Here is a 12,369-nt window from a genome sequence, read left to right as displayed (position 1 = left end):
GGGAGAAGATGACTTTGGCTGAGCCCCCAGGCCACCGTCACTACTCCTGGAAACGCAAACACAAAAACACAACATACTGCTCCTTTCCTTCCCCTCCTCGCAAACCCGACAATCCCGGCTCTTCTCGCCGCCTATTGAATGACCCTGGGTGAGTCGCTTAACTTCTCTGTGCCTCGGATACCTCATCTGTACAAAGGGGATAAAGACTGTGGGACAGGGACCGCGCCCGACCCGTCCGGTACCTACCGCAGTGCTTAGAACAGTGCCCGGGGCTTAGTTAGCGCTTAACGAACACCACTGACAACAGTAAGACCACCAAGGTCCCGCGTAGCAGCCACGTGTGGTTTCGGGGAGCTGGGGAAGCGGCAGCGGCTGGAGGAAGCCCCTCACCCTCCAGGGGAAGGGAAAGGCAGGGGGGGAAGTGGGCTGAGCCACCCTATTTAGGAACATGGGGTTCATGGCTAGAAAAAGTGGACACAAGGTGGGAGAGACTGCTTTGGGGGCAGAGCCACCAACGGGGATGTCTCCCACTCATCACTAAAGTCACCTTAGAACACAAATGGCAGGTCATCATCATCATCACCCTAAGTATTATTGCCGGGGCATTGGTTAAGCGATTACTATGGTGCCAGGCACCGCTCTAAGCACTAAGGTAAGATAGAAGCCAATCAGGTGGGCACAGTCCCTGTCCCGCATGGGGCTCGGGGTCTTCATCCCCATTCTTCGGAAGAGGGAACTGAGGCCCGGAGGGGTGAAACGACTTCCCCAAGGTCACACGGCAGAGAAGCGGCAGAGCCGGGTTTCGAATCCAGGTCCTTCCGACTCCCCGGACCCGCGCTCTGTCCACCAGGTCACGCCGCTTCCCGTTCCGTGCGTACTTGCTGCGGGTGTGAGTGGAGATGGGTGTGGGAAGTGCGTTCTTTCCCAAGGACGGTGCTCTCAGAGCGCTCGATACATTTCACCTCCCCGGAGGATCCGAAGATCGCGGCGGGGCGAGCGTACGGCAAGCGCCACGGCCGTCGGCCGCGATGACGAAACCGCTCGCCGGGGCCCGGGGAACGGGCCGAGACGGGACTAGAAGAGGAAGCCCGTTGGGTCGATCGGGCTGCTTCTCGACGGAAAAACAAGCGAGTTTTCGGAATAGTCGGAGGTACCCTTCGCACAGCATCTACGCCCTCGCGCCGGGTTCCAAAACAAACAGTCCCAAGTTCCAGGAAACAAACGGCACGCCGGAAGATGACTCAGGGAAATCAATAGGCGCTATTTAAGTCCCCCGGGTCACCGAGACGTCCCGGACTCCGTCTTTAGATGCCGAAGGTCATCGCTATCGAACACCCGTCTCCTCAGCGATAGGAGATGGTCCCCGTCCGGGTCCCGCCGCTCGTGCCCCGAGCTTGCCCAAGGGGCCTCTCTTCAACGCGGGGTCAGCCGGGACCGTGCCCCTCACCGAAGGGCCCGGCTTTCCCCGGGGACGGAGGGAAGACACCGAACCGCCTCCCGTCCCCGGCCTCCGAGCGACGCTCCGGGGGCAAGGGCATCCCCCCGCCGTCCCGCACCTGCCGCCTCCGCTCCGGGGCCCGGTACCTCCTCCGGCGCCTTCCCTCTCCATCCCGCCCTGCACGTAGGAAGCGCTCAGCGAACACGATCGAACGGATGAACCCCGCTCTCTCCATCCCTCGGACACCGCCGACGGGGGGCCGGCGGCCAAGCCCCCGGAGGGCGGCCCGCCGCGCGGGGGGGGGGGCGAAGGGAGGGGAATGGGGGAGTCACTTACTTCCTGTAGAGGACCCGAGGCTTGGCGGTGATGAAAGGTCTTAACAAGGTTTGCCCCCGGCTCTCCCAGCACCACACCGTGGGGTAATAGGTTTCGGTCACCACGGGGCAGTGGTCCTGAAGGAAGCGGCTGAAGCTCTCGCCCCCCGTCACCAGCTGCGGCTTCTAGGAAGAGCCAAGAGGCAGGGAGGGGGTGGATAAAGTTTATATTTCTCAGCAAGCGGGTGTACTGGGGGGGAGGGAGGGGGGATATTTCCGGCAGCTGGGGCGGTAGAGTCCCTTCTCCGGCTTTCTCCCCCGGCCCATCGATTCTTTTCACCAGCACTGATTTCCACAGTTTCTCTGGGAGATTCCCGGGGGGGTGGGGGAAGGCGAAGGTTAGTTCGGGAAGCCAGCCGGCGAGATCCGCCGGCAGCGAGCGAGGGAGGAGAGTGGGGGGCTCCGGGTCACATCCACGGACGCGCACGGCGTGTGTGCGTGGGTCGGTCCGGAAGGGCATCCGGGACGGGGGGCAGGGCATCCCCCCCTCCCCGAGGCCGGGGTCCCCCTCCCCCCCCCCCCCTTCCGCTCCCCCGGGCTCTCACCTTGGCGATGCTGCTCAGGTAGTAGCAGGCGTAGGCGACGCCGAAGCCCAGCACCAGGGACAGGCCCACTCCGGACCCCAGGAAGCCCACTCGGACCTGGTGGTCCAGGTAGAGGGAGAGCTCCCGGGACAGCATCTGCAGGTCCATGGCTAGCAGCTGCATCCTGGACGGGGGCGGGGGAGGCGGCCGGGGGAGGAGGAGGAAGAAGAGAAAGAGGAGGAGGCTCGCCGAGCCGGAGGCCGGAGCAGACTGGATGGAGGCGGGGACAGGGAGAAGGCTCCTCCTCGGTAGCCCGGCCGCGGAAGCTTCCAGAGAGGCCGGGCTGGGCTCCCTCAAGCCCAGGGTGGGCCACCTTCACCGCCCCGATGACACTCACAATGACGACGGGATTTCTCGGGCGCTCACTGCAAGCGTGGTAATAGACCGTGAGCCCGTCAAACGGCCGGGACCGTCTCTGTCTGTGGCCGGCTCGTTCGTTCCAAGCGCTCAGTCCAGTGTTCTGCCCGTAGTAAGCGCTCAGGGAATACTACTGAATGAATAGCAATAACGAGGGGACGTCTTAAGCGCCTACTACGGGCCAAGCCCTGTCCTAAGCGCCCGGGGGGAGGGGGATGCGAGGTCATCAGGTCGTCCCACGTGGGGCTGACGGGCTTCGTCCCCATTCTCCAGATGAGGGAACCGAGGCCCAGAGAGAGTGAAGTGACCGGCCCCGAGTCACCCGGCTGACAAGTGGCGGAGTGGCGACCGGAACCCGTGACTTCCGACCCCCAGGCCCGGGCTCCTTCCACTACGCCGCGCCGCTTCTCTGATAATGCGAGGAAGGACGGTATTCGTTGGGCGCTTGCTGTGTGCCGAGCGCCGTTCTCGGTGCCGAGGGTGTAAACCGTGTGACTGTGGGCAGGTCACTTCCCTTCTCGGTGCCTCCGTTCCCTCGTCTGTAAAACGGGGATTAACCGTGAGCCTCACGTGGGACGACCTGGTGACCCCGGATCTCCCCCAGCGCTTAGAACGGCGCTCTGCACGCGGTAAGCGCTTAACAGATACCCACGCTGTTATAAACAAGTCGATCGGGTTGCCCCACGTGGGGCTCCCAGTCTTCATCGCCATTTTCCAGACGGGGGAGCGGAGGGACAGAGAAGTGAAGTGACTTGCCCGGAGTCACACAGCTGACAAGTGGCGGGGTGGGGATTCGGACCCGCGACCCGCCACTCCCAAGCCCGGGCTCTTTCCGCCGAGCCGCGCCGCATCTCGGGCACGGGGCTCCCCGTCCCGGCCTGCAGGAGCCAGGGAGGTCGGCGAGGACGCTGATAGGGTAGCCGAGGCAGATTAGGAGGAGGATGATAAAATTTGTCGAGTGCTTAATAGAATAACGATAATAATAATAACACAGTGGTATTTGTTAAGGGCCCACTGTGGGCCAGGCACTGTACTATTACCATTACTACTAATGATAAGAGCGATAGTGCAGTGCTTGGCACAGAGTAAGCACTTGACAAACACCGTCATTATTCTTATGCCGAAGCCCTGGGTGGATACAAGCAAACCGAGGCGGACCCAGTCCCTGCCCCGCGTGGGGCGGCGCGGCTCAGCGGCAAGTGCCCGGGCTCGGGAGTCAGAGGTCAGGGGTTCGAATGCCGGCTCTGCCACTTGGCAGCCGGGCGCCTGTGGGGCTATGCTATGCACATAGTAAGAGCTCAGTGAATACCAGTGAGTGAACGAACGCATGAATACTGATCGACTGATTAGAGATTGGAGCCGGGAGGCTCTGAGCAGCTATTTAATGATAATAATAACGTCGGTGTCCGTTAGGCGCCTGCTTAGGGGCCGAGCGCTGTTCTAAGCGTTGGGGGAGATACGGGGTCATCGGGTCGTCCCACGTGAGGCTCACAGTTAATCCCCATTTTACAGATGAGGTAACTGAGGCCCAGAGAAGCGAAGTGACTTGCCCCCGGTCACACAGCTGACAAGTGGCGGAGCCGGGATTCGAATCCATGACCTCTGACTCCCAAGCCCGGGGTCTTTCCACTGAGCCAGGCTGCTGCTTCTTCTTATAAGTAATAATAATAATAGTATTATTATTATTATTATTTAGTGATGTTGGGGGCGGGGTGACTTTAAAAAAAGTATTCCTCCCTCCACTTTTAATAATAATAATAATAATAATGACATTTGTTAAGTGCTTACTATGTGCAAAGAACTGTTCTAAGCGCCGAGCTAGAGGTTGGCTTTAGCTTTTAGCTTTACCTTTAGCTTTGGTTTGCTTAGTCTCCTTCCCCGCGGGCAGAGGCCCCGAGTGATTCCGTTCTACACTCCATCTATGTAGCTAATGTTAGTCTTTAGCGTTAGAAAATGATTGGGAAATATACCTACGAGTGTCCCATCCACACCCGCACATCCCCTGTCAGGCACAGGCGTGTATTCTTTTGTTTGCCGTTACTGGTGCTGTTTCTTCCTGCAGGAAAAAAGCCCTGCGAAATAACTATTAACAGAGTTTTGACATAATTGCAGCAGTTCTTTTCCTGGGGGCCCCTTGTGATAGGGAGTGAGGAAAATCCTCACGGGCTTGTCCGAGGTCATACGGTGAATCAGTAATAGAGCTGAGAACACAGAACGAGTCTCCTGACTCCTCCACTTCGCTACTGACTCGTCGGCAGTGCCCTAAAAGGCCATTTTCCTTCCCTAAAATTAGGACGTTTTTTGCGGGGAGACGATCACTGCAGAAAAGTCTCAACTCCTCTGCTTTTCTGGAACACCTCCTGGCCGGGTGGGGCCCGGAAACCAGGAGGAAGCCATCCGATAATTATTCTGGGCCCTTCAGACTCTAGTGCCAGGTTTTTGATGCTTGGGGAGTCGAGGGAAAAATGGGGAGAAGAGAGGAAGTTAAAGGCTGGAGGATGGCAGTAATGGGCAACGTTAATATCCGGTAGGGAGAAGGAAAATTACAGAGCACGGGAAAGTTCCCCAGCCTCAAGAAATCACGGAGGTTTGGTTGGGTTTGGGGTGAGGTAAGGGGAACTGGCTAAAGGAGCTCGTAGATTGGCTGTTTGTCTACCACCTGGCCTTAGTTAAGGCCAAGAAGAGGTCCGGATTCCGTTCTGATTCTGTCGTTTCAGTGGAAACTTTCTGTAGCTCTCCTCGTCCTGTTTCCTCCTCCGCCCCGGCACGCACGTACCGATCTTTACACTCAGTTACTTCTCCTACCTGGTTTTTTTTATTACTGTTATTTTAATGTCTCTTTCCCCTGCTAGGCTGTAAGCTCCTTGAGGGAAGGGCAGTTGCTATCTGTCGACTCTACCGTACTCTTCCGAGTGCTTAGTGGAAGTGTTCCGCATACAGTGATCGCTCATCGTTTGATTGTTTGATTGATTTAACTTGTAGCCTTGGAAAGAAAGGCAGCAGGAAGCCCCGTGTCTTCCGGAGGGAAGGGGGAAACCGGCTGTCTCCATACTAAAGAAGACAAACCTAAAACAAGGCTTCAAGCACGTGTAGCTACCAACCAAGACCTTCTTAAATTGAGTTAGCTGCACCCTGAGAATAGGCAATGCCAAAGAAATCACGGCAAATCCAATTCAGATTTAGAGTGAAGAAAAAGTCCGGGACCCGGTTCCTTTAGGTTGTGTTAAGCTCCCTTCGATTTCTCCTGAACCGCAACCAAAGCTGGATCTGGCCGGCATCGCTCCGGAAGCCTGCTCCAGACTTCACAAAGCTTTCACGAGGCTTGTCGGGGCCTGCCCGTGTCCCCGGAATACTGACCAGCCGATGTCCAAGCCCCCAGATATTGGCCAGCTAACGCACATGCCTCCAAAACATTGGCCAGCTAACGCATATGCTCTGAGAACGCCGGCCAGCCAGTGGACGTGCCCCCAAAATATTGGCTAGCTAATGAACCTGCCCCCCAAATATTGGCTAGCCAATGCACGTGCCACCAAAATACTGATCCGCCAATATGCATACCACCCCCCCAAAGTATTGGCCAGCCAATGTATATGCCTCTAAAATATTGGCCAGCCAATGTAGATGCCCCCCAAAATGCTGGCCACCCGATGCACTGTCCCCAGACCCCGAGCCAGGTTCTCCTAAGGGCCCTTAGGCCACCGCTGACCGGTGGACGTGGGAGTTCTGCCAGGTCTCCCGAAGACTTCGCATGGGCGAATCCACCCAAATCCCATCCACGGGTGGCAGGCCGGGTGCGAACAGGAAACGAGGTGGGCCAGAAAGGAACACGAGGAGCGCCTTGCAAGGGAGCCAAAGCGAATAATAGAAAGTTCGGCAGATATATTCAAGGCGAGCATCCGGTTTAAGAAATCAGTAAAGCCACTTGAAGAGCGGGGCCTGAGAAATATTCAGGTGATAGCTGGTAGCGAAGATTGCCAAAAAGGTCTAGGAATTCTTTACTGTGATGTTTCCCCGGGAGAGGGGGGGAATGTTAGTATTTTTGAGCCTTGGAAGTCAGAGGAACTAGATCAGACTGTGACACTCACATAGGACAAACACCCAGGATCGAAACTAGGTAGGTTCAACTACAGTTGGTAAACATGCCCACGTCTCCCCCGTCCTAAAAAAAACCCCTCTCTCGACCCCTCTTCCCCTTCCAGTTATCGCCCTATCTCCCTACTACCCTTCCTTTCAAAGATCCTAGAACGAGTCGTCTACACTCGCTGCTTAGAATTCCTTACCTCCCATTCTCTCCTGGACCCCCTCCGATCCGGCTTCCGTCCCCTCCGCTCTACCCAGACTGCTCTCTCTAAGGTCACCCGTGACCTCCTTCTTGCCCAATCCAATGGCTCCTACTCTATCCTGATCCTCCTTGACCTCTCAGCAGCCTTTGACACTGTCGACCATCCACTTCTCCTCCACACCTTATCTCACCTCGGCTTCACGGACTCCGTCCTCTCCCGGTTCTCCTCTTCTCTCTCTGGCCGGCCATTCTCGGTCTCCTTCGCTGGCGCCTCCTCCCCCTCCCGTCCTCTAACTGTTGGGGTTCCTCAAGGGTCAGTTCTCGGCCCTCTTCTGTTCTCCATGTACACTCGCTCCCTCGGTGAACTCATCCGCTCTCACGGCTTCGACTATCATCTCTATGCAGATGAGACGCAGATCTACATCTCCGCCCCCGTCCTCTCCCCCTCCCTTCGGGCTCGCATCTCCTCCCGCCTCCGGGACGTCTCCACCTGGATGTCGGCCCGCCACCTAAAACTCAACATGGCCAAAACTGAGCTCCTCATCTTCCCTCCCAATCCCTGTCCTCTCCCTGACTTCCCTATCACCGTGGACCGTACGACTGTCCTTCCCGTCTCTCGGGCCCGCGACCTCGGTGTCATCTTCGACGCGGCTCTCTCGTCCGCCCCGCACATCCGATCCGTCACCGAGACCTGCCGGTCTCACCTTTACAGTATCGCCAAGATCCGCCCTTTCCTGTCCACCCAGACGGCTACCTTACTGCTACGGGCTCTCGTTATATCCCGGCTAGACTACCGTGTCGGCCTTCTCTCCGATCTCCCTTCCTCCTCTCTCGCCCCGCTCCGGTCTATTCTTCACTCCGCTGCCCGGCTCCTCTTCCCGCGGAAACGCTCTGGGCCTGTCACTCCCCTTCTTAAAAACCTCCAGTGGCTGCCTATCGACCTCGGCACGAAACAAAAACTTCTCACTCTAGGCTTCGAGGCTCTCCGTCACCTCGCCCCGTCCTACCTCTCCTCCCTTCTCTCTTTCTACCGCCCACCCGGCACGCTCCGCTCCTCCGCCGCCCACCTCCTCGCCGTCCCCCGTTCTCGCCCATCCCGCCGTCGACCCCCGGGCCGCGTCCTCCCGCGGTCCCGGAACGCCCTCCCTCCTCACCTCCGCCAAACTGATTCTCTTCCCCTCTTCAAATCCCTACTTAGAGCTCGCCTCCTCCAAGAAGCCTTCCCAGACTGAGCTCCCCTTTTCCCTCTGCTCCCTCTATCCCCCCCCACCTCTTTGCCTCTCCGCAGCTAAACCCTCTTCTCCCCTCTTCCCCTCTGCTCCTCCCCCCTCCCTTCCCATCCCCTCGGCACTGTACTCGTCCGCTCAACTGTATATATCTTCATTACCCTATTTATTTTGTTAATGAGATGTACATCACCTTGATTCTATTTATATGCTATTGTTTTAATGAGATGTTCTTCCCCTCGATTCTATTTATTGCTATTGTTCTTGTCTGTCTCCCCCGATTAGACCGTAAGCCCGTCGGAGGGCAGGGACTGTCTCTATCTCTTACCGATTTGTCCATTCCAAGCGCTTAGTACAGTGCTCTGCACATAGTAAGCGCTCAATAAATACTATTGAATGAATGAACAGTACAGTATCAGGAGAGAGGCAACAGGACTAGAAAGGTCAAAGAGAAAGGAAATGAAATTGGTGAGAAGGGTGAAACGAATCAAAAATGTTAAGACACTTCTGTCTGGAAAGCTAAAAGCAGAGAAGATCATGACTGAATCCCCCCACTTATGAAGGATGTGGACACGGCAAAGGTGGAACTGTTTGATAAATCTCACAATGTTGTCGGACTCACCAAATCAAAGTGTGTGCACTCTTAGAAGCTTCGGGTCTCAAAAATCAAAGTGTTCTTCCTCACGAGGAGCGGTAAGCATCTGGAATTGGTTTCTACACAAAAATGTTCTGGTAGAAATAATAAAAATAATGATGTGTGGCAGATTGGTGGATTACAGGTTCATGGTACTAAAACCAGTACACAGTAATAATGATAATGATTGAATCTGTTAAGCGGTTACTATGTGCCAAGCACTGTTCTAAGTGCTGGGGGAGATACAAGGTAATCGGGTTGCCCTACGTGGGGCTCGCGGTCTTATTGCCCATTTTACAGATGAGGTAACTGAGGCCCAGTGAAGTGACTTGCCCAAAGTCACCCAGCTGACAAGTGGCGGAGTCGGGATTGGAACCCACGACCTCTGACTCCCAAGCCCGGGCTCTTGCCACCAAGCCACGTTGCTTCTGTAAATACTCTCGCAAGGGCCAAGTACGGCACTCTGCACGTAGCAGGAGCTCAACAAATACAACTGATCGATCGATGATGGGTTACTGGGTGGAAAGTGAGGACACGTTGGAACGGAAGTTTAAGTACGTCGGGATGACAGGACCCAGAATATGTAACGTCTTCTGGGACAGGCAGCTGGCCGAGGACACAGAGGTCTCTCTCTGCCGAGCTGCCTCAGCCATTCGTTCATTCATTCAGTGGTGTTTATTGGGCGCTTACTATGTGCAGAGCACTGTACTAAGCGCTTGGGATGTACAATTCGGCAACAGAATGGAGACCATCCCTGCCCAGTGACGGGCTCACCGTCTAATCGGGGGAGACGGACGGACAAAAACAAGACAACGTAGTCACGATGAATAGGATCATGGGGATGTACACCTCATTAACAAAATAAATAGGGTAATCAAAATCTATACAAACGAGCACAGTGCCGAGGGGAAGGGAGAGCGGGAGGAGCCGGCCAGGACCACCACGACCACTGCCTACGGCCCTCTAGGGAACACAGGTCTCACTCCGGAACGGCCGCGGTCGACAAGTGGCCTTTCCTTCATCTGCCCTCTCGTTACAGCCCGGCCTGAACCCAGAACGGATGTGGCTGCTTGACAGCCTGGGGAGAAGCTACATCGATTTTTTACGTGTGAACAGCTGCCTGCCTTCGCATCAACCCCGCCCTTGATTTACTCCTAAACATTCCCTTCTTCACCGGCAAGGACCCGAAGACTGCACTCGATTCAGCAGTCGATGAGGCAGTCATTGCTGCTGACAACGTTTCCCATAACCCTTAAAGTTCTCTGAGCTCTCCACGTCCCCTCGATCGGCCCATCCCTGTCTTTCCGTCCCCGGTCCCCCCACCCTCTTCCATCCGGCCCCTCCCAACTCCTGGAGGTGCCCCCCACCGCCATGGGGTAGACCTTGGGGTAGAAAAGGGTACCATGGGGTAGAAAGAAAGGTCTGGACCTTTCTTTCCCTTCCTCCAGTTACTAGTCACGGTCATCTACTCCTCACCCTCCCCTCCGGAGCCCACCGCCAACTTTCTGAACCATTTTGCTCCCTCTCTCACGTTCCTTCATTCTTTCTCCATCTGTCAGCTCGTGTGGGCAGGGGATGGGTCTGTTCTATTGTACTGAACACAGGAAGCGCCCGATAAATACGATCGACTGACCGACCTACACTGACCCTCGGGGACTCCGATATCCACGTGCGTGTTTCGGACATCTTCTGCCCGTTTGCTCTCACTCTTCAACTCCACTGACCTGATCCGCCCCACTCACCAACTTGGACTCACTCTACCTCGTCATCTCTACCCTCGCTAACTCTGAAACCCTCCTATCTGACCACAGACTCCTCGCCCGGCCTCTCCACGCTCGCCATTCCCGCAACTCCGTCCCGTTCCTCCACAGAGACGTCCGATCTTTTGACCCATCTGAACTCATTCACTCCAGTGGCTTCGACCACCATCTCTATGCGGCTGATATCCGAACCTACATCTCCAGCCCCGATCTGCGGTCTTGCATCTCCTCCTGCCGTCAGGACATCTCCACTCGGATGTCCTGTCGACACCTCAAACTTAACGTGTCCGAAACAGAACTCCATAGTTTCCAACCCAGATCCTGTCTCCCCCCGTAACTTTTCTGTCATTGCAGACAGCACCACCATCCTTCCCATCTCACAAGCCCGTAACCTTGGCACCCTCCTCCAATCTTCTCTCTCATTCAAACCACATATTTACTCTGTCACTGAATCTAATGGGTTCAACTTTCACAACGTACTAAAATCCACCCTTTCCTCTCCATCCCTGCCTCCTGCCTCTCCCCACCCCAGGCCTTACTTCACTCTGCTGCCCGCTTTGTTTCTCTATAGAAACTTCCAGGCTACATTTCCCCGCTCCTCAAGACCCTCCGGTGGTTGCCCATCCACTCCCACGTCAAAGAGGAAATTCCTCGCCATTAGCTTTGAAGCACTCGATCACCTCGCCCCCGCCTACCTCACCTCGCTACGACCCAGCCCGCACACTTGGCTCCTCTAGTGCCAACGCACTCATTGCACTTTGATCTCATCTATCTCACTGCCGATCTCTTGCCCACGTTCCGCCGTCCTGCCTCTAGCCCGGAACATCCTCCCTCATCGTAGACGGTCGATCACTCTCCCCACCTTCAAAGCCTCCAAGTGGATTTCCCTCCCGAAGCCCTCGCTTCCTCTTCTCCCCGTCCCTTCTGCATCGTCCTCGCGCTTGGATTTGCTCCTTTTATTCACCCCTCCCTCGGCCCTACAGCACTTATGTCCAGATCCATAATGTATTTATATGAATGTCTGTGTATCCATAGAGTGGTTTACCATCTCCTCCTTCTGAGTCTCCGCCCTCGAGTCTCTCCCGTGCCGCCGCTGCCCAGCGCAGGTGAGTTTTGCCTGAGCGATGATGGCCTTCCACTCGCTAGCCACCGGCCAAGCTAGGAATGGAATGGGTCGCTTCCCGTCGTCGAGACCGAGCACCGGAAACTCTCGAGGGACTACACTGAGAGGGGACAGCGCTTATGGATATATCTGTAATTTCTTTATTTGTACTGATGTCTGTCCACAGGGGAACCCTCTAGACTGTAAGTTTGTTGTGGGCAAGGAATGCGTCTTTTTACTGTTGAACTGTGCTTTCCCAAGCGCCTAGTACAATGTTCTGCACACGGTAAGCACTCAATAAAAACGACTGAAGGAATGAATGAATCCCTTCACGCCTTAACAAACTCCCTTCTCCCCTGTCTGACTGCTATCTTCAGCCATTGGCTTTCCCTAATGGGCCCTCCCCACTGTTTTCAAACATGCTCATAGTATATTAATAATGGTATTTGTTAAGCGCTTACTATGTGGCAGGCACTGTACTAAGCACTGGGGTGGATGCGAAAGCAGCGGAGAAGCAGCGTGACTGAATGGAAGGAGCCCGGGCTTGGGAGTCAGAGGTGGTGGGTTCTAATCCCGGCTCCGCCACTCATCAGCTGTGTGACTTTGGGCGAG

At 55.8% G+C, this 12,369-nt stretch overlaps 1 protein-coding gene across 3 annotated transcripts in view; it reads right to left on the bottom strand.

Annotated features, from left to right (window-relative positions):
* The window catches only part of ABHD3 (abhydrolase domain containing 3, phospholipase), a 37,564-nt gene extending 34,902 nt beyond the window's left edge, over window positions 1–2,662 (bottom strand). The window contains exons 1-2 of one of the 3 annotated variants that reach the window (XM_029069149.2): window positions 2,358–2,662; window positions 1,775–1,938 (exon numbers count right to left, since the gene is read on the bottom strand). In XM_029069149.2, coding sequence (XP_028924982.1) covers window positions 1,775–1,938; window positions 2,358–2,519 — 326 coding nt within the window. In that variant the 5' untranslated portion in view covers window positions 2,520–2,662. The remainder of the gene's footprint in view (window positions 1–1,774; window positions 1,939–2,357) is intronic. The other 2 variants (XM_029069151.2, XM_007668221.4) reach the window with 2 other exon arrangements.
* Between the last annotated feature and the right edge of the window lie 9,707 nt (window positions 2,663–12,369).

The sequence above is a fragment of the Ornithorhynchus anatinus genome, chromosome 7, assembly GCF_004115215.2.
Source record: "Ornithorhynchus anatinus isolate Pmale09 chromosome 7, mOrnAna1.pri.v4, whole genome shotgun sequence".
NCBI lineage: Eukaryota > Metazoa > Chordata > Mammalia > Monotremata > Ornithorhynchidae > Ornithorhynchus > Ornithorhynchus anatinus.
This window is presented reverse-complemented; position numbering and strand designations above follow the sequence as displayed.